This window comes from Mastigoproctus giganteus, chromosome 2 (genome assembly GCF_048544385.1).
Source record: "Mastigoproctus giganteus isolate SK-2022 chromosome 2, ASM4854438v1, whole genome shotgun sequence".
Taxonomy (NCBI): Eukaryota; Metazoa; Arthropoda; class Arachnida; order Uropygi; family Thelyphonidae; genus Mastigoproctus; species Mastigoproctus giganteus.
In genome coordinates this window covers 30,935,808-30,958,834 of record NC_143576.1, presented here as the reverse complement: position 1 = coordinate 30,958,834, position 23,027 = coordinate 30,935,808, and the positions used below count along the sequence as shown (strand labels likewise).

Genomic DNA, 23,027 nt, shown 5'->3' with positions numbered 1-23,027 from the left:
GAGGAAAATTGAGGAAAGACAGATGTAGGATAGACGTGCGGAAATTTGCCTTTAGCCAGCGGGTGGTTGGTTGGTGGAACAGACTTCCATCCCTTGTCGTGGAAGTTGATAGCCTAAATAAGTTTAAGGCTCAGCTGGACAGGTATTTTGAACGAACAGAGGGGTGAAGTGGAAGTGGTTTCTTTTTTTTTTTTTTTTTTTTTTTTGGCTGATGCTGCATAAGCTTGCTTTCTTGCATCAAATGCCTCTACTAATGCTAATGCTAACTGAGCAAGAGGAAGGATTTCATAAATATTGAGCTTATTGAATCTATTCAAAGACTTAAACACCTGAATCGATCACCCTGCATGTACCAAATCTCCAGACAATGCAGTAGAATTGAGGCCTTTCCTGATACGAGTACCTTTTGTTGCCCTCACTAATCCTATTGCTCTTCTCTATACCTATTCCAACAGATCACGTCCTAAAATGAAGCCTCCAGACCTGTATGTAGTACGTAACATGTGGCCTAACCATTGCCTTATACAATGATGTAATCACCTCCTTACCCCTGCTGTTAAAATTCCTGTATCTCATTGACAGAATCCCATGAGCTGTCCCAGCAGCCCATCTACACTACTCAGAGATCCTCATGTCTGACTGCATGATTACTCCCAGGTCTTTTTGACCGGGCTAGCCGGGTGGGTAAAGTGCCTGCCTGGCAACCCAAAGGTCGCGGGTTCGATTCCCGCCTCGTGCTTGGATCAAAGTACTGCAAAAACCTTGGGAGGTGCATTATGGCCACAGAAGCCTATGCGCCAACAAACTACCCAGGTCTTTTTCATTTTCTAACCTGAGTGAGTTAACACACAGTTTGTATGTTGTTCTGGAATTGCTGATACCCATATGCAGTATTTTTCATTTGTTAATGTTAAACTGCAGTTGCCACTTCTCAGCCATCTGCCTAATTTTTCCAGATCATGTTGGAGCAGCTTACCCTGATTACTAAGATTTACGACCCTGCCAACCAACATATCATCTGCAAAATTAGATATTAGATGTGATATGGCTTCATCAATATCATAAATAAATGTAGAAAAAAGCAATAATGGTCCCAGCAATAAAGCCACTTTTGAATTACTCTGTATAGTCATCAATAATAGCTACCTACTGTGGAGGATCTTGTGCCAGTGTTCATTTAAGTAGTTTTGCACAACAATGAATAATGTGGTGGTGCTCAGTCTTGCTGGAAGAACATGTTCCTTTATTGTAAAGGAACATCATCCAGAAAATCCATCAAGTAATTCTGTAGCATATGTAAGTACATTTCGCCAGTAACACCGTTGTCAAAGAAATAAAGACCAATTATTTGACCCTCCCATATTCCAGCCCACACCATAACCTGGGGGTAGTTTTGCACATTAGTCACTTCCATCCAGTTACAATTATCATCTGAGTAGTAATGAAAATTTTATCTGTTGATGTTACCACTTTGATAAAATACTCTTGTCACTGAAGAAGATCAGTACATCTGTTTTGCAACATTCACTCACAAAACTCTTGTTGTTGATCTTTGTTATCGGCATGCAAATTCTGTGCATGAAAATCATTTTCACCTATGCAGGTGAAAATGATTTTTTCGAAGAATGTGCGCTACTGAACTTTGACTAACCCCCGTTTCTTGGCTTAGCTTCATTAATATTTTTCGGCTGTTTGCAAGCTGCACCAATACCACCACCACCAATGTTTCTTCATCAGTTACACTTTTTGGTCTCCCACTTCATCCTCGAAGTGATAGACCAAAATTCAATACTTTCAGGTTCTTTAAAATGGTTTATTGGTCATTCAACAATTGATTGATTGATCAATTGTGAATTCTGCCTGTTAAATTCTTTGGCAACTGAATGCTGTGTAGCACCTAGTATCCCCCATACATAAACACTAGTTCACTGTCATCCTTAGACAGTGGAAGAAATACAGGGTGGAGCTTCTCAGATACAGATGAACAAGGCTGTGATTTGTTTAGAAAAGGTTGATTGGGGAGTCGGTCAGAGTGGTAAAGGTGGTGAGGAGACAAATATAAAAAAGTCAAGGGCAAAGAAAAGAATTAGGAATGAAGAGGGAAATATAGATGTGGATACTATTGAAGAAATGATTGGGATGGAAAAAGAAAAGTCTGGGGAATTCTTGGACATTTGAAAGACAAGAACTGATCTCCAGATGTTTCTTTTTTGCAATGCAAATAAAGCTACAAGGGCAAATATGAATAGCTGCTCTCCTGCATATGCAGCAAATGGTGCAGTATATGCAGGAGACTCTTCAGAACTGTTCTGGGTATGTATAATGACTTTAATAGGGCATTCAGTCAATTATGGTGGCATAGGTGAGACAGATGGGGTGCTCTAGGCACCCCATCTGGGTATGGAGTCTTGAAGAATTATTTTCATGAGAGATCTAGCAGTAGTTACTAAGTATACTAAAGTTAGGAGAGAGGTTAGTAGAGCAGCCACCCAGGGCTCATTAATAGGACCTTACAGTTGGAATGTTGTGATGGATGAACTAATAGAATAGGAAATAGAGTGGCTGTGACCTGATTGCCTATGCCGATGACTTGTGGTTGTTGGTGTATGGGTGGTCGAGGAAGCAGCTTGAGGCAAGGGCTTGTTAGGCCCTGGAGAAAGTGGAGGGTTCGGCTGTTATTCATAAAATGGACACATTTCTGAACGAGACTCATATGGTTATGCTTAAAGGCAGAAAGAGTGAAGGAGACCCACAGGGTATTTGCCAGCCCTACAGCATATGTCCCCTTAGCCAAATACCTAGGAGTAATAGTGGACAAGCGATTGTCCTTTTTGCCCTATGTTAAAAATTTGAAGGGAAAGGTAAGAGCAGTATATTCTAAGATCGAAAAGATAGTAAGAGGGGATTGGGGGATCAAAGGGAAATCCTTGGATCTCCTATATAAATGTATATTCTTACCTATAATAACACATGCTTGTGGAGGATGGGGACATAGAGTAAATAATGATCATGTTTGGAAGAGTCTTCTGTCTGCTCAGAAATTTGCTCATCTCTCTGTTATGCGAGCCTGCAGAACAGTCTCTAATGATGCTTTGCATGTACTATCTGGTAAAGAATCAGTGGTGGCAAGAAGAATGTTGGAATATGCCACAAAGAACAGTATCTGCTCAGAGACTGATGATTAGGAATGAGATCTGTCCTGATATAGACAGACACTATGGTGGCAATGATTTAAGCATAGAAAAGATTACAAGATGAAACAAACAATAATACAGTAGACTCTCGATTTTCCGGGATAGATGGTAAAAAATAAATCCCGGATAATCGATTTCCAGGTTAATCCAAAAATACAAATGTCCCCGACATACGTAAGAGATACGTTCCAGGACTTCTTGCTTTGTCGAGTTTTACGTAACTTGGGAATAACATATTGCTACTATATTATTATTGACAAATCTGAATTCCGCACGATACTTGTTAATGTTTGGCCATTTTCATACATCCTTATTAGTTTAATTTTCTGATCCAAATAGATGGCTTTCCTTTTGTTGGTAGATTTTCTAGTAGCGCTGTCACTTATTCTCTTAGTTGGCACCGTGATAACGATCAAAACAAAATTTTCTGAAAAGAATTTCACAGGGTTAAGGGGGAAAACACACTATTATCACCTCACGCGAATTCACATTTTACTAAAGCACATTTCTGGAGGTCACAGCATTTAAACAATTTGCACCTTCCGGGTTACTGTGCTTTTCTGTTCTTGCATCTAATTATAAACAGGTAGTAAACTCGATCTTATTGCATTTGCAATAATACCGATAGCTAGAATTGTGTGGGGTTTTACGTTATTATGAAGTTTGTGTCCCCTTCACTGAAATCTTCAGTCATTTAAAAAAAAAAAAAAAAAACCATAAATAAATTGTAAGAACTTTCTCTTCTTTTCTATTTTTTTGCTTGTTACTCCGTATCTCACTTGTGGAATTTCTGCATGCCGTGATCGTCGTTATCGATTGCTTATTTTATTTATTTATTATTTTTGTTTTAAATTTTACAATCCTAAAAAAAAAATAAAAAATAAAAATTACGTAAATCTGTAGTTGAGTAAGTCGGGGACTTACTGTATCGAAATATGTTCAGCAGCCTACGTAAAAAATATGGCAATAGATAAAAAACGGAAAAACTTACCACGTCTCTTTATTTTTTGCGATGTCCATTTTAAGTCTAATAGCTTTCCTATAATTTTTTACAGTGTCGATTTTATATCTAATAGCTTCCCTTTATTTTTTACGATTTTGCATATGGTTTGGTCACTAACATTTTAATAGTTCTTTAGAGATTTAGCCATAATTTCCACAATTTCTAAACAAAAAAAAAAATTTTTTTTTCTATAAAAAAAAAATTCTGACATCCCTGACAAAAATAACGAAACAAAATTTGTCCTTTTTTTTGTTTTTTTTTTTGAGCGGCGGTGTGAAGACAGCAGGGGTTACAAGATAATAGGTATACTAATCTCCCAATGACGACTTATAATGCCGCTTATTTACGACTTGCAAAATATCTGTTTATACCTATTCTAGTTATTACTTGAATTTTTTTATTTCTGGTTGATTTTTTTATTTTTTTATTTTTAGTCTTGAAGTGTCCCGGTTAATCGAGAGTGTGCTGTATATGGCAGGAAAGGTGGGACGGTTCTGCATTGGTCGTTGTTACTTATGCCTTTATTCCTAGGGGGTACGCAATGCAATTAAATAAAACTTGGCCAAATTTGAGATTGTTTGCCACTATCTTGATAAGTGGACATGGCATGAAAAAATGATTAACCGATTTGAGTTGAGAGCAATCCATTTTGTTTATGTGGACAAATAGAGCATTCTGAACATGTGAGGCACTGACTCAATATATGGATTTAAGGAGTGAATTTGTAAGAATTGGCACTGACGCATATAGCTGCAATGAGCTCTTTTGCGACATTGATGAATATAGAGTTTGTTGAACTTTGCAAGTGCTGTTCGCTTACGGAGGAAGGGAGGGATGATATGGTGTTGTTCATATGTAAATAGATATTTGTATTATAAGCTTTATAAAATTTATGGTATTTGTTTTCTTATTTATTTTAAATTTTATTGATTGAGATTTTATAAAAAACTTAATGATAACAATTTATAGTAAGTTTATATTTATGCAAATTTTAAAATTTTAGTTGTAAAGTCACTTTGGAGCCACAATGTGATGAATGTTTAGAAGTTAGATAGTAGCGATCCACCTCCCCAGAGATGGGGCGGTAACATGCTCCTGAAAGTTTGACTCATCAAGTAGAAGAGCACATCTAAGGATCAGTTGAAGTTGAAATGTAACAATATAGAGGAATTAAAGGCAGATGAGCTTTTTTCAGGAAGCGTATATGCAAGAGTGTTAATTGTAGATGATGATATCATTCTTAGATAATTTGTCAGCCATTTTTTAATTCTCAAACAAATAAGATTACTTTGTGGTATACAGTGCTATTTTTTGTAAAAAAAAAATAGGTGCTGGTAGTCATTCTTTGCTATCAGGAAAAATTTAAAATTAAAAGGATATGAAAAGTACTCTGAAAAATTATTTTTCCTGATATTGTTACTTTAGTAGTAATGTTTTTAGAATAAGAACAACAAATTAAGTGTATTAATACACAGTTTATTAAGCAGAAATTTATTATTCAAGTATATAAAAAATTAAGTAAAATGTGAGTAAAATAAGTAAAAAATAACATAAGTAAAAATAATTTCATAATAAAGTTTTTGTAGAATATTCCAAATTTTTATTAAGTTCTCATCCAACACCCTATGCCAAGGGTCGGCAACCTTTTTTGAGTGAAGAGCCATTTTTGATCTAATTAAAAAAAAAAAGAGAGAGAGAGAGAGAGAGAGAGAGAATCCGAAGGGCCGCACCTCAGCTCAAGCTGGGAGGGGGGGGGGGTGATGGAATAGAGTGGGAAGGTGTTTATTAAAAAAATATATATTTTTTGAAATATTATTTATTAATACTGAAAAAACATAAACATCCAATATCAAAAACAGAAACAGGCATTGAACACAATTTGGTCTACATTTTAAAGTCATCTATCACTGTCCATTTGTGTAGAATTGCAAGGGCAGTCTTTTGTCACTCCAAATCCTCAATTTCAGTTTTAAGGCATTTTAGTCTAGCACTCCACATGTCCTTGATTTTTAAGTCCTCTAACTCCATTTCAAATTGTGCTTCATGTGAGCTGTAAAGTTAAAGAGCCGCAGTTACATGTTAAAAGAGTTGCATGCGGCTCGCGAGCCGCAGGTTGCCGACTTCTTCCTCTTTTTGTGTCGGTTGCTGAATGATATTTCCGAAGCGGCCAAGAATTGACATATTTTGCTGGATCGAAGTGGGTCAGCAGTGGACATACAATTTTAAGAAACAGTAGTGAAGAAACTGTTTTTGTCATCAACAAAGCACTGGTGATCAGATTCATTTGTGAAAATTCTCGTTCGCATTCAATGTAATTGTTATCGTACTCAGAGCGTTCATCAAATGCTTCAATTCTTCTAAAACCTTCTTATCTCAATTAGGTATCCCCGAAATTCACGAATTGCATCTCTTTCATTTAACTGTAACCTAATTGACAATTTTCTTCACTTTCACCAAATGCAACAATTCACGTTTAGAACGATTAATATTTTTGTTGTCTTCGTTTTTTTTCTCTCGTCATCGCGATTGTCAGTAGTTCTTAAATTTAAATTTTTTTCTTTTCTTTTTTGAAACTGTCCGAAATGTCGGTGTAATTCGGATATTCAGCTACTGTGACCATGTAAAAACAGATAGGGAAAATTTACAGAAAAATGTGGATAACGCACTTCCTCGAAACAACAGATGATTATTTGTCGGGGTAAAAGAAAATCACTTTTGTAATTCTCGAACTGGGCGCTTACTGTTGATTCACAAAGGTGTCCAACCTACGGCCCGCAAGGAAAGTGAACTAAAACAGCATTTAAAATTTTATTATCAAAAAATTTTTCTCATTAAATGTTTTGTTCAGTAAATGTAATTGTGTATTGTACTTAATAAAATTTTCGAATATTTTCAATTTTACTTTTACATGCAACAAGATATGGAAAATGTAACACTCTAAAGAAATCTAACTTTGAATTTTTTTGAATACGGCCACTGTACAGGAAAAGGTTGGACACCACTGCGGTAGAAGGTGGGCCAGAGCCCATTGGGAATACTCTTTGATCTGCTCACTCTTGACTAGCGACTCCTCTGTATGTGGGACAGGTGGTTGGATAAGTTTTACCAGGTACCACTAAGTTGTAGAATGCTTTAGCTCTCTTAATTCGCACAGTAGCACTGAAGGCCAGAAATGTGGACAGTGAGTATAGAGTTAATTCTCTCCTAATCCGTTCGCTATATGAAAATTTTCTTTGCTCAGTGGAAACTATTTTAAATGTAACTTCCAAGGAAAATTCAAAACAATTCGCTATAAAAGGACTTCGTTAAACAGAAATTTAGTTAAATAATTTTAAGCTTATTTGAATAAACATATAAAAAAAAATTACGGAATATTACAAATTTCGAAGTGCACTGCATCCAAATATCACACTTCACTGTTAATAAAGGTGCCGGTACCCCGTACCATTACGTACCGTCCCAAAAAAAGCACTGGTGGTATTTATAAAGTTGTGCAACCTTTGAATCACAATGTAGAGTCATCAATAATAGCTACCTTTGGTACTAGCACACTCTGCTGTGGAGGTTCTTGTTGTGTCCACTGTTGTATAAGTAGTTTCCAGTATTGTGTTGGGCAACTGAGTGTAGATTTTGAATTAAAATCTGATGATGTGAGGTGAAATTATTAAAATTTCACATCAGTTTCTACGTATGTATATCTTACTACAGTTTAGAGAAGTAGATGACACTGATCTGTTCTATTACTTGCAAATGATAGTGTTTGCAGGTGCTCATAGATGGAAGTAATGTTGGTCAGTCTTGTCTCTCTCTCTCTCTCTCTCTCTCTCTCTCTGTAACAGGACAGTTATAGTGTATGTGTATAGTTTATCTGCATATCTGTTTTGTATTGTTCTGTGGCTTGCTTAGCATTGTATTGTAAAAATGCTTTAAGCAGAAGCAAAGATAGTGTCTGAATCAGATAATTCCTGCTGTGGATGGTTTATGACAAAAACTCAGAGGAAGAAATTCTACAGTATTATCAAAATTACTTTTGTTTGGAAGATTAGTGATCTGGACAGTAAGAACAGCAAAGTAAACCCTTTGCTGTTCCTATGGCATGGCGAGGACAGCACAACCACAACGACAATTACTATTTCTGCATAACAAAAATATCAGAAAAAGCAAGCACAGCATAAAACATCCTAACATATAATCTGTAACTACCATCAAGGGATGAGTTTTTGCTTTCGTAAAGGTGACTACAGTGGAACCAGCTGATGATGTTACCATCAGCAAATTCTAAATGGAAAGCATTCAAGGAATTAATCATAAAAGCTACCTGGCTTTGCAAACCAAGAAATACTCTTCAAGACCTAAATAGATATCAGATGAACAAATGAGCTCGTAGCAGAGAAGAAAAATCCATGAGATGAACACAAATTATCAGGTGACAGAGAAGCCTATGGTATATATAAACTAGTCTGCAATCAAGTCACAAAGGAGGTGTCAGGCAAGCAAAGGAAGATTACAAGAAATCTTTGGCAAAGGATGCAAAAAAAAAAAAAAAATTGTATGGTGCTGAACACGCATAGCGGAAGTTAAGCAAACATTTATCATGTTGTCGACGATCCCGGATTGATCGTATGAATGCTGCAGGTGACAAATCTGCATGAATAGGAGTCTCGGAAATATGAGACGTTCCGTTACCAGATCTAGCTTTAGCAAGTGCTGTGGCATCGGATGATATTTAAAACCATTTGACTTCGATAGAGCCGGAATCACTTTGTTCTTGAGAGAGCTATGACAGCTGTTAGAGGCCAACATTTGACTTACATCCTCATTTTGAAATGCTATTTGAAGAAGAGCGTGATCTCAAGCTGCCACAATCTTCACATCGTTCTTGAACCAAAACTGATCACACACAGAACAGACTGAACCGAAATCATTATCCAGGAACGTACATTTAAACTGTGCGTGGATGATTCGGTGTTTCTTAAAATCCTGTTGCTGCTCCAGCTGTGTATTATGCCCGCTGTGTTGATCGATTTGATGGAGTACTTCTAGCAGTCGGTTTTAGCTTCTTTGCTTTTCGTTTACGACTGAGCTTCAAGGACTTTTCATTTGCAGTATCAACTTCCTTAACTGCTCCTTCCAAATTCACTTCTAACATTTCTGGGGAACTGTAAGACCCTGTAGTTGTGGATGTACTTTCTTCAGCTTCTTTGTTAACTCCATTGCAGGCTGTAATTTCTCCTGCTGTCAAAATAGCTTACATCTCTCCTTTGTGTGAGGTGTTTCATTGGAGGTGGTTCAGTGGTTGCATTGCACGTATACGCCTTACAATGCTCACTACAGTGGACCCTACTTTACAATTGGTTCACTGTAAGATCATATCACTTTGTGATGGACATAACAAAATACCATCCACTATACAATATGTAGTAAGCGCCAGTCATCGTGATCACGTTTATGAATTGAATTTTAATTTTATATTAATGGTGATTCTAATAAGCGAAAATACGAGGAATATTATCCACAGGCTATAAAAGTAAAGATGTAAAGCACAGATTTACTTTATTAGCTTAACAATTAACAAAATTAATTGATATGTGAAAACTGGAAGAATATTTTGCACAGGTTAACAAAAGAAAAAAAAAAGGCAAAAGTCAACTGCACCAGGTACCCCCAGGTGGTAACTCTCCCACTTATTAACCAGGCCTAACGCTGCTTAATTTCAGTGATGGTAACAAGAACGGAGACATTTAGCCTATTACAATAGTTGGCTGTTCAGAATGCCTGTAATGCATTTACTTATGGTAATGGTCACATTTTCGTTGCATATTTTGTCAGTCCACTAATGCAAGTCACTCCCATTTGAAAACTGCCTGGAGCATGCCTAAGAAGTTTCACTTTAAAAACCAGCAAAGGCTTCTTTACTTAAGTAAACACTAGAAAAAAGGGAATGAATCAAATTGTTCGACTGTTGATAATCTTGCTCAGGTTGTTGACAAACTGAATGAGTATTTTGCATCTACATTCACACATGAGGAATTCTTTGGGGATGGAGATGCCAGAAGTTTATCAAACTCTATCAGAGAACTAAATGATTTTGCAACAACTGAGAGGAAAGTGAAGAGAAATTGTTGAAGTTAAGAAAGGCATTTGGAGGTGGTGGGATCTATATAATTATATTAAGGGAGGCAGCAAAGGAAGTAAGCACACCCTAATGAATAATTATGAGAGAATCCTTGGATTCAGGGGAGGTCCCGACAGATTAGTGATGTGTGGGAGAGTGGTCAAAGATGGTCGCAAGTAATTACAGACCTGTTAATTTAACTTCTTTTACCAGTGACTCCATTATTTTCACTGGTAAAAGAAGTAATGCAATATAATCTAGACAAGGCTGCAATTATACTTCAGACAGCACGAGTTTGTTAAACAGAATCTTGTCTAACCAGTTCGAATGAATACCATGATATGGTCACAAAGGAACTTGAATCAAAAAATAATTTTGATATCATAAACGGTAAACCCCCGCTATTCGCGGTCGCTAATTTAATATAAAACGATACCTAAAAAAATGTGAATTTTAAAGCGTGTGAACATTTTCCGCCATAAAAAAACATGGGCATGGCTAAAATCATCTCTCCCGGTCAAAACAGTGCACAATGGGTGGGGAGAGAGGGGTGACAAAATCGCGAGCGTAGATGTTTCCCGCTAATTGTTTAGTATGTGTTACGCACTTGTCATGGAAGGTTTTGTTGTTTGCTTTTAACCCTAATTTTAAGGCTCACTTGAAAATTAACCCCCACTGAAAGAAACTAATAATTTCTATACTAAATTTACAAAATTGAAATTAAATTGTTTATTTTCATTTCGATGGCTTATGCTTGTATTTCACTATGTACTGTATGTTTGTCTTTGTACATAGTTGTATTATGTAGTTACATATAATACATCCATAGACAAAATTTTAGACTAGTTTTTCTTATATATTTCATACTTTGGAACGGAACCCTTTTATTACTATGGGAGCCATAACTCAGTATTTTCAGAATTTCTCAGGAACGTAACCCCTGCGAATAGTGGGGGTTTATTGTACTTGGATTTCAGGAAAATCTTTTGACTGTTGCACATAAAAGATTGCTGTACAAATTGGAGCCTTGTCGCATCAAGATCAAGTTGCTCCTATGTATAAAGGGATTGTTAAGTGGAAGAAGACAGAGTTGTAATCAGTGGACATTGCTCTTTGTGGATTGATGTTATAAGTGGAGTGCCCCAGGGTTCAGTGTTGGGCTCATTGTTATTTTCTATATACAGTATCTATGTTTTATTGTTTTCTATATATCAATGATATTGATGAAGGCAGGCATTATGTCCAAGTTGCAAATGATATAAAGGTTAGCAGGGTAGGTAATGACAGATATAACGGTATGCTACTGACAGGACTTAGAAAAGTTAGGCTGGTGGGCTTAGAAATTTAACATTGAATCTACACTTTATTAGAAATTTAACATTGAATCTACACTTTATTAGAAATTTAACATTGAATCTACACTTTATTAGAAATTTAACATTGAATCTACACTTTATTAGAAATTTAACATTGATAAATGCAAAGTACTGCATATGGGTAACAGTAATCCCAGAGTAATGTACCAACTGTGTGGTACTACACTCAGGGTAGTAGAAAATGAAAAGAACCTGGAGATAATTGTGCAGTTAGACATGGAGTTCTCTGAGCAATGCAGACAGGCCACAGGTTAGCTTATAGGGCTTTTTAAGTGATATACAGGTATATTGCTAGCAAGGAATAAGGAGTTGATTATCCCATTGGTCAGGTCATATATTGATTACTGAATACAGGTTTGGAGGCCGCATTTTAGGAAGGATGTAGAGCTGCTGGAATGAGTACAGAGAAGGGCAATAAGATTGGTGAGGGGAAAAAGGGGTGCTCTTGCCAAGAAAGGCTTGAATTCTGTAAATTGCAGTGTCTGGAGACTAGGCACCTGTGTGGTGATGTGATTGAGGTGTTTAAGGCTCTGAATGGATTGAGCTTGCTCAATCTGAATGGATTGAGCAAGCTCATTACTGATGGGATTCTTCCTCTTGCTCAGACTACACATGAGGTGGCAAAAATTCAAATTGAGGAAGGACGGTTGCAGAATAGATATGCAGAACTTTGCCTTTAGCCAGCAGGTGGTTGATTGTTAGAACAAACTTCCATTTGTTGTTATGGGAGTTGATAGCCTAAAATAAATTCAGAACTAGACAAACTATTGGAGGGGATGAATAAGTGAAATGGGAGTATTGGTGCTTTTTTTTTTTTTTTTTTTCTTGTCTGATGCTGTATAAGCTTGCTTTCTTGCATCATTTGTCACTACTAATGATAATGAGGCATAAGGGGAAAGAGCACCTATTATGACCAAATATTTAGAGGTGCTAACACATTCTGTACCATTACTGTTTTAGAATAGCTGATGTTTCTTAAGTTGATAATGCTTTCTCCTTTTTGAACTAAAATATGTAAATGACTACCTAATTTTTTTATTTTTATTATTTTTTTAATCTGACAGCACATACATTATTTTCTTATTTCTTTTATAGTTGCTCATATGAAAGTGTTGATGATCATGGTGAGTTCTGCAATCTTATTGGAAATCTTAATCTTCAACATTTTCAAGGTCCGTGGATGCTTCCAGTTTCCCAGCTTCATCAACGACCTAATATTTGGCATTGTTGGCAAGGTCTTATGCATTTTCCCTCCACATCCAAAAGCTGCTGCTGCCACAAATGGTATTGAAGTTGATGACAGGGATGTAAACAAAAAAGATGGAAATGTTTCAACTGGAGGATGTCAGCTTGCAGTTGATGAACATTGGTGTTTATTTGCTACAGTTGTGGACCGACTCCTCTTTATTGTTTATACCACTGTGTTTATCATCTGTCAGAACACTTAATCCTTTGAATACCAACATGTAAGGAGACATATATGGTAAATGTGGTCATCTGTACTTTTTTTTGTAGTATTGAGCTTTATAATACTAAAAGGACTCCCTTTACTGACTTTCATCTGTCAGAGCATAATCTTTAAAATATCTACCTCTGAAAAAAAATGTGATGTAAGGTTGTACTCTTTAGTCAGTTAAAAAAAAATTGGTATTCATTTGGTAGTATTCCTTTAAGTAGTGAAAATGAACATTTTCCTTTAACTGGCTTTATAAAGAAAAAATAACAGGACATTTAAGTGAGAAAAAAAATAGTACAACTTCACATGACAGAAATAATCATAGTAATAACAAAATAAAGCTGGCTATAGAAATATTCAGCCATAATAATTTTAACTTAAAATTTAAGATATAAATTTTGTGACAACTGCAATGTTTTCAATATAAATAGTAGCATATACTTAATGGGAAATCCATTAAGTACCACTAGGTCAGCATGTTTCAGTATTTCAGAAGCCAAAGATTCATATGAAATCTCACTTTTATTATGGATCTTCCCCCCCCCCTCCCAAAATGAAAAGTTTATTTTTTGATTATATAGACCAGAATATTTTAAAACTGAAGTAACAAAAACAAGAAAATTTGAAAATGTTTATGACCAAGAAGTATTATAGTTAAGTGAATGTAAAAATGTAACTTATAAGAGAAAACCTTATTGTGCAGCTTCTCAGCATGGTGAACATCGGCTTTCCTCTGTTCTTCAGAGATAAGCAATGTAGTGTTGCAACAGTATGGATAACAGGAGGGGACATCTTGCAGATAACAGAGACTTTCTCTATCCATTGATAAATATTGTGACTTTTTGTTGGTTTTTATAAAGTCACATCATCACAGTGTGCAGATTCCATCTCAAATATCATGTATAACTGTGAAACAGTTATACATGATATTTGAGATAGAATTGACATACACCAATGTGTAGCACAGTTTGTCCATAGTAGTACGTATGCCAATAAAATTCAGCCAAGAAAATAACTGAACACCTGAAATAGCTAACTTTCATCATATACCCTTAGACAGAACTAGATCAAAAGATTACATCAAAAAAGAGGGAAGAATTTAAAAATGCTTTTTTTTTTTTTTTTTTTTTTGCTTCTAGTAGTAATTTATTTTATTTTATTTTTTATGCCACTAGTACTGACAATGAACTATACTTTTGAGGGCTGTCTAACTTTGTAATATAGCTTTCACTGGATAAATGTTGAACCGCTGATAGAAACACAGCCATTTATGTGGTGTCTGTTGTCAATTCTGGGGATGAGTGACTTTGAAAATTCTAAGAAATATGATAAAAACATTCATTATTATTATTCATTTCTCAATATTTTGTAATGAGTTTAGCAAATTATAATTAACAGAATACTGTTTTCAATTCAGTAAAAAAGCTAAAAGTTATTTTTTTATAATGAAATAAATATGCTTTCATTGCAACTGTGAGATACCCATTTTATAAAAGGTATCTCACAGATGCCATGCAAGCATATTTATTCTGTTTAGGGTTTGACTGAGGGAGGGCTAATAATGCAACAAAATAAATGTGAATTGTTTGTTTGTTGTTTGGTTTTTAGGAGCATTAGCAACTAAGGCCATATTGCTCCGGGGATATGCGGTGGTCATTCCCTGACCTTTCCGCAACCTCTGTATTTGGTGGTCACGGGCTCGAACCCTGGTCTAATCAAGAAGCGTGTGCTACGCACTGCTGCTCCTGCCCACCTGGCTACGGAGGCGCCAAATGTGAATTACATTGTCTCCAATAGTTGTTCACCTTTACAACTGATATAAAAACAAAATAACTTTGGGCAATTCTTTAAGAAATTCATAATACTTTTGGGTTTGATTCTGAAGCAAACTCATGGCACTTTGTGATTCTCAACTGCAGCAGTCGAGTTGTGAATCACTGAACTAAACAAATACATGTCACTGAGTAAAGCTACCATAGGCATTTGCTAAACAGTACATTAGTGCTTGAGGAGCTGACTAATGAGACTTTTACTCAATGACATATTTGTTTTTATCAAGATTAGAGTGAACAGCATATAGATGACTATTGTTTACAGCAGTGTTCTGGACCAGATCATCACTAGTTATCCTAGGATCCCAGATTATAGGGTTGGCAGGGATGATCATGGAGTAATAAAGTTGCTCTTAAAAAGTGAGGTCTTGGCATTTAAAGGAAGGATAGGAGGAATCAATTTCAGAAAAGGGAATTATGACAGTCTAAAATGCTATGTGACCTCTATCAACTGGGAAGACTATGTGTGGAGAGTTAACACAGGAGAATTATTGAATATCTTGAAAACCACCAATCATGGAGCTACAAATGCATATTTTTCTATACATTAATAAGTTTTCCTCCTAGCGATATTTATTCGAGCAAAAGGAAGAAGAGGGCAAGGCAATTACATCACTACAAATGCAATTAATTATTGACAGCTGCCTTCACATGTTAACCAATCTCTTGCACATGCCCCCACTGTCTAACATTTGATGTTCCATTGTTAACGCTTTTTGTATATTAATGAATATTGTATATTTATAAATATTTTAAATATTTGTGTACTGCTCATATTTTTGTACTGCTCTTTCGGATGCAACAATGTTCCTCATGCATTATGGAACCTGAATGCAAAAGGCCTTTGGTTAAAATTTATTATTTGGGTACCACTTGTCTTCGTGCAGTGGGTGTGATCGTAGAACGGAGTGATTGTACAGTCAAGTTCTGTGATTGGATGATTATTGTGAATGCATTTTATTTCTGATTGTTTTGTGTCATTGAGGAGGGAGGTGCTTAGCTTAGGTAGGGTGTTTATCTCCCATCCCGCTGTTTTAAAATCGGAAAACGAGTTCCCCATTTTAAACAGTGGCAAGTGGGGGGATAAACACCTTAGGCATGTCAACCTAGGAGGAGAGGGGCGGGGCTAAACAGTGACTGGCACCTGCCAGTCACTGCATTCTTCCTGACTTTTAGTCGAAGTATGGAGTTAGTACCCATAATCTGAATTTTTAGCAGACCATTTCCTAAGTGACCTATGTAAACACAGGTAAATAATTACATAGTGATATTTATTCGACCTTGAGAATGCTACACACTACAAATGCACTGGTAAATAATTACATACGTCATTTCCCGATTGGATATCGATCAGTGCGTTTCAACAGATGTGTCTTTTACATAGAAAAGATTTGACTTACTTGGTCATACTTTACATATTATGTAGAAAAGTTTGCGCATGGGTTGGCGAGCCCCCTAGTATATCATTAAGAAAATATAGCAAAAAAGATATGGGACAGTTATAGAGAAATGAAAAGAACTGAAGCATATAATAAATATAACACTACTCTGCATTTTGAAAAAAAAAAAAAAAAAAAAACTTGCTGTTTTCTTAGAAAAGGGCATTTCTGAATTATTTTCTAATGCCGATTTCAAAAATGACTTCTTTTTGTTTACATCATATCAGATTTCTTAAAAAATCATGAAAGAAAATTTGATTTTTCACAAATTTTTATTAATTTTGGCAGAATTTGTGCAAAGAAATGATAACAAAATGTTCCTTTTACCAGACTTTTATATTTAAATACATGTTGAAAACACTATTGAAAATACCAATGTGGTCAAAAGTCCACTAAACACTCGCCTCTCATTTTAAAAACTGATCTGCGATGGGTCAAATTTTTGTTTCTTTGATTTTCTTGCAGCTCCTACTTTACAGTCCCTTGTCAGCATCCAACAGTAGCCATTGTGTTAACATTCCATCTCCCCCTGCTACTTCATCTCCATGTATTTAATGAAACCTCTCACCCTGTTTTTCACTAACATTTCCTAGATTTTCTGGGAAGTAGTCTATGTGGAAGTGTAAAAAATGTACCTCGACACTCGTGTTGCAGCCCAACTTCTTGAAGTTAGCCAACATATTTTTGACTATATACTTGCAGTCTGGATCCTTGTTGTTCCCTAAGAAGTTCTTAACAACAGGCCCGAAACTAATCAATGCCTGTTTTTCTATTTTATTCATAGTTCTCTCTGTCCCTCATCAGTTTGCAAATTTGAAATCCAGCAAAAGTACCTTGTTTTAGTTTCTCCTGGGTGATCAAATAGGAATTTAGTACAAAGGTAGTTAAAGCAGGGACCTTCCTGAGGTAAAGATTTCACAATTTGTTTCATCAAACCCAGTTTGATGTGCAAGGGTAAAAGGAGGACAGTTCTTTAATCCAGGCAACAAACTGCCCCACTTTTGCAATGCCTTAACATTCCAGTGCTTACTCCTTACCCAACTGGCCCACTCCAAAAAGCAAGGCATTTTTGTGTAGCCAGATTGCTGTACAAGTAACATGCCTATCACTTTTAAGTCAGCACAGACCAGCCAACCATGTTCTTCATACTTAATATTTGTCAACCACAACTTCAAGTTCTCATGTTTCTTTCAAATGCACAGAGTAAGCTACTGGAATTAACGCATATTTATTTTCATTGTGGAGCAACACCTTTGATTTATCCTGTTTGGTGAGTCAATAAAAAGTCTCCACTGCATAGGATTGTAATTTCTAAGTAGTTCATTAAGTCATTTATATTAATACAAAACACCAGAGAATTATCCTCAAAAAAGTAGGGGTATAGTTCTCATTCTCTGTGTCTGTACTATGAGAAAAATGTCCCATGTGCAAGAAGATTTTTTTATTTGTCTAGAGCCAATGAGTTCTGCAGATTCCTTTGGTAAATTTACATCTCTTACCAGATCATTGAGTTCATGCTGTGAAAACATTAGAGGGCTTGGACTCCAAGCGTGTAGACTTCAGTTTCATCTTCAGAAGCTTTCTCTCATCACTTTGTGCTGCTACGTTTTCCAATTTAATTGGAGGGTGTGGAATTGGCAGGTATTCTCCATGTGTGACTGGTCTAATTGTAGATGGAATATTAGGATATACAATGCCTTTCTTACTCTTTGTGTAAAGTAACAGTCATCTCGGTGATTTGTAGGCTCCTGCCAAATCATGGGAATTGCAAATGGCATAGCCTTCTTTCTACCATTTTTCCACAATGTCAGTGCTTCAACACAGGTTTGCAAACTTTGCGGAGCCCAATTTTTATCGTGGTCACAGAGTTTCACTCCAAAATAAACACAATACACATTTTTTACAAATTTTATAATATCTTGTCTTTGCTTGAGGACTACATAACTTCCACAAATATAGCAAAAAAAGTTTGAATTGTTCAAACACTTGCGTGAAGACATTTTACTCAACTTTTCAGCACAAGTCTGACACAATAACTTCAAAAATAAACTGAGCTCACAGTGATAAACACTGCTGCATGGAGCTCTCAAAGTCAAGAAACAAATGACTGAAGCCAGTATTGCAAACATGAAGATTTAGTTTACAAATTTCCAGAATTTACACCTAACTTAATACATCCAATAATACAATTCATGACATCAACTTAAGTGATATGTGATAAGAAAAAAATGAATACCATTTATGAAATCAGAATGAAAAACTGAGTTAAAAACAGCTATTAGTTTACAAAAATCATGTGGAGTACTGTAATTATAAGACGGTCTCTGACATCACCTCAGAAAGGGCTAACATGACAAAGGCTGATGCAATAGGGATGGGAATGGGAGTGAGGTTGCCAGGCTCCTCCCAAAGAGACTCAATCAAAATGAAAAAATGGTAATTTTCTCTAGATCAAGGCAGTTGGCTCCTCTGATCCTCACTCTCCTCAAAGAAAAATTCTGGGCGTATCACCAAAAGAGTCATTGATAATCCATCTGATAAACTGAATAGGCACTTTTGTATTGATCTTTACAGGTGAAACACAAAAGAGAAACTGTGCTAGTGAATCTGAGCACTTGAAAATCAGTGACATGAAGATAGAAGAGGACTGTTTACTAGAACTTGAGCCAGAAGTCAAGCAAGGGTCCTAGGATGGATTGCATACACATATTTACTTTGAAGGAGATAGAAAGTGCATCAAACTGTGATGCACTTTCTGGCTGGAATTAGGGGTCATGCACTTGAATTGGAAAATGCCAGTTTATCACCAGTACATTAAAGTGGTTCCAAGAATGAAGTGGGCAACTGTAAAGCAGTCTGACTTCAGTATTAGAGAAATCATGGAAGCAATGATTAAAACTGCAATACAAAGACATCCAGATAGAAATGGTATTCTCTACGGAAGCATTTCCCCCAGAATTTTTTCAGATGGAGACTACTCATATTTCGAAGCCATACTACAAATATATACTATACATGTGACTATATTAATAACTATTTTTAAAATACAATGCTATGCAGTCACACTTAACATACATAGTACGCATTAAATTTTAATAGGCATGCCTGTATCTCCCATCACTGTTAGTGGGATTGTTGGTCACTGCAATAAAAAAAAAAAAGCTCTTTTTATTGTCAGGTCATACAGACCACTTTCCTAAGTTACATGGACCACAAGTGGTCCACAGACTACAAGTTGGGCACTCTGCTTTAGGGAACTCAACATAATTTATAAAGTGGCAGGGTGGTTAATGACAGTAAGCAAGATAAGCTTTTGCAACAAGATCTAGAAATATTAGGACGGGCTGAAAAATAGCAGCTGAAGTTTAAAATTAGCAAATGCAAGGTACTGCATATGGGTAGCAGTAATCCAGATTATCATACAAACTGTGTGGTACTACACTCAGTGTAGTGAAAACTGAAAAAGGCCTGGGGGGTAATTGTGCAGTTAGTTATAACGGTCTCTGAACAGTTCAGACAGGCTGCCAGGAGAGCTCATGGGGTTTTGTGAATAATATACAGAATTTTGCTAGCACGGATAAGGAGGCGATTATTCATTTATGTAGCCTAACCATGGCCTTGTACAAAGGCCTCCAGACCTGTATACAGGTCTGGAGGTCTCATTTTAGGAAGGATGTAGATCTGCTGTAATGAGTGCAAAAGAAGTGCAACAAGATTGGTGAAGGGAACAAAAGGGTGCTCTTACTAAGAAAGGCTTATTTTGAAAATTGTAGCATCTGGAGACTAGGCACCTGCAAGATCGGATTCTGGTATTTAGGGCCTTAAATGGATTGAGTAAACTGAATGTTGATGGCATATTTCCTCTTGCTTAGACTACACACACACACACACACACACACACACACACACACACACACACACATCAGGGGCATAAATTCAAATTGGAGAAGGATGGTTGTACGATAGATATGTAAAGTTTGCCTTCAGCCAGTGGTGGGTTGCTTGTTCAGACAATCAAAAACCATATGGAGTGGCGGAAGTAGATAGTTTTATGCAGTACTTTTTTTATAAAAAAATAGGTGCCGGTACTCATTCTTTGCTATCAGGAAAAATTGAAAATTAAAAGGACATGAAAAGTACAGTACTCTAAAAAATTATTTCCTGATATTGTTACTTACTAGTAATGTTTTTGGAATAAGAACAACAAATTAAGTATATTAACACACAGTTTATTAAGCATAAATTTATTATTCAAGTACACTTGGTCGTCGACTTACGACCTATGCGACTTACGACCGGCCGCACTTACGACCACAAAAAAAAAAAAATAATAAAGGAAGTCACTACTGAGGACACCCATAACCCAGGTGAGGAGGCACATCGATGATGGAGGCCTGAGGACAGCACCAGGCACATACACTCAGTCGCTCTCTCTCACATACACCCAGTCGCTTTCAAGCATCTGTTGCGTGTGGTGTATTAATTAAAATTCTACTGAAATACGCATAAAATGTTTAGTAAAAGGAAAATGCCTTCATCTACATATACGCCAGCTAAGAAGTCAAGAAAAACTATTGATTTAGAGTGTAAAATGAAAATTATCCAGCAGTATGAAGGCGAAAAGAAAGTGAATACGATAGCACGTGACTTGAAGTTATCACATTCCACGGTATCGACGATACTTAAGGATAAAGAAAGAATTCGGGACGCTGTGAAAGGTTCTACACCTATTAAGTCTACAATTTTAACCAAACAACGACAGGAACCCATCCATGAAATGGAGAAATTGTTTTTTGTGTGGATGGAAGATTTAATACAAAAAAATACACCCATGAGTTTTTCACACAGTGCAAGCAAAGGCTAGAAGTTTGTTTCAGAGTTTAAAATCACGCGCCGGAGACGATTACGCAGAAGATTTTCAGGCTAGTACTGGGTGGTTTAAGCGTTTTAAAAAAAGATTTGCTTTGCATAATGTCTCTTATAAATAAACAACTCCTACCTCAACCCAAGAACATGACCCTGACGATGCACAACCCAGCACAAGCAAAGATTAAAAATTGATTTTGTAAATTTCATTTGTATTAATTTTTACATTAATTTTAGATTGTATTTTTGCGTTTACAGTACATTATGTACAGTATTATTTTTCACATTATGTACAATATAATTATAGATTGTAGTTTTGTTGTTTTATAAACAGTATGAATAATAAACCAATTAAAATGTAGAGAACGTTTGAATTTAACCTCAGAGAGAGAGATAGCCTAGGCGTAGAAACGAAGGTATGTACAGTATCGCTAAGTAAAAGCTGAAAACATTACTGTATTTAAAATGAAAAATAAAAGATTATAAAATTTAAAACATTATAAAAATAAATTATAAAGATGATAAAAAGATTAGAAAGGTTAAAAAATACTGTTAATAAATATATGGCCGACATACGACCAGATCGACTTACGACCTGTCAGTCAGAACAGAAGTCGGTCGTAAGTCGACGACCAACTGTATATAAAAAATAAGTAAAAATTAATAAAAAAATAAGTAAAAATAATTTCATAATAAAGTTTTTATAGAATTCTCATCCAACACACTTTTCCGACCTATTGTTTGTGGCTGTTGCTGATTGACGTTTCCGAAGCAGCCACGAATCAACATATTTTGCTGGATCGAAGTGGGTCAGCGGTGGGCCACAATTTTAAGAAACAGTAAGTGAAGAAACTGTTTTTGTCATCAACGAAGCTCTTGTTGGGCTGACGATCAGATTCATTTGTGAAAATCCTTATTCGCATTCACTCGATGAAATTGGTATCTTACTCAGAGCATCCATCAAATGCTCTTCAATTTTTCCAAAAACAGTCTTTTCGATTAGGTATTCCCGAAATGGGCCAGTTGCATCTCTTTCATTTAACTTAAGCCCAATTGACAATTTTCTAAATTCATTCTCACCAAATGCCAACATTTCATGTTTAGAAGGTTTAATACCTTCGTTGTCCTCATTTTCCTTCTCTCGTCATCGATATTGTCACTAGTTCTTAAATTTGAATTTTTCTTTTTTTTTGAAACTGTCCAAAATGTCGGTGTCATTCGGATATTCAGCTACTGTGGCCATGTAAACAGAGATAGGGAAAATTTATGGAAAAATGTGGATAACGCACTTCCACAAAACAATTTGTTAAGGTAAAAGAAAATCATAATCCTCATCTCCCTCCTAATTCTCGAATGGGGCACTTACAGTTGATTCCCAGCAGTGTCCAATCTGCGGCCTGCATGGAAAGTGAATTAAAACAGCATTTTAAATTTTGCTAATTATCAGAAAATTCAAAAATTTTTTGATAATTAGCAAAAGTAAGGTATTTTTTGAAAAACAAAAAAAGTCATATTTTTATAATTTTATATAATATTGGTGTAAACACACCATAGACAACTCTTAAACAAAAAAACTACATTAGTAGTGTGAAGGGCATCACTTTATCTGTATCTCATATTGTGCTCTTCCTTCACGAGTTGCCATGTATTTCACTACCTCGAATAAGTAACATAATGCTCGACTAAAAGAGAAGACTACTGTTACTTATTCTCAGTGGGCACCACCACCACCCAGACGGCATCGTT

The 23,027-nt window shown here is 36.0% G+C and overlaps 1 protein-coding gene across 2 annotated transcripts in view; it reads left to right on the top strand.

Moving 5' to 3' along the window:
* Positions 1 to 23,027, top strand: part of LOC150089251 (acetylcholine receptor subunit alpha-1-A-like) — a 152,788-nt gene that overhangs the window by 102,531 nt on the left and 27,230 nt on the right. Inside the window, exon 6 of one of the 2 annotated variants that reach the window (XM_090390405.1) lies at positions 12,784 to 13,171. In XM_090390405.1, coding sequence (XP_090246531.1) covers positions 12,784 to 13,136 — 353 coding nt within the window. In that variant the 3' untranslated portion in view covers positions 13,137 to 13,171. Of the gene's footprint in view, positions 1 to 12,783; positions 13,228 to 23,027 lie in introns of those variants that run through there. The other variant, XM_090390404.1, reaches the window with a different exon arrangement.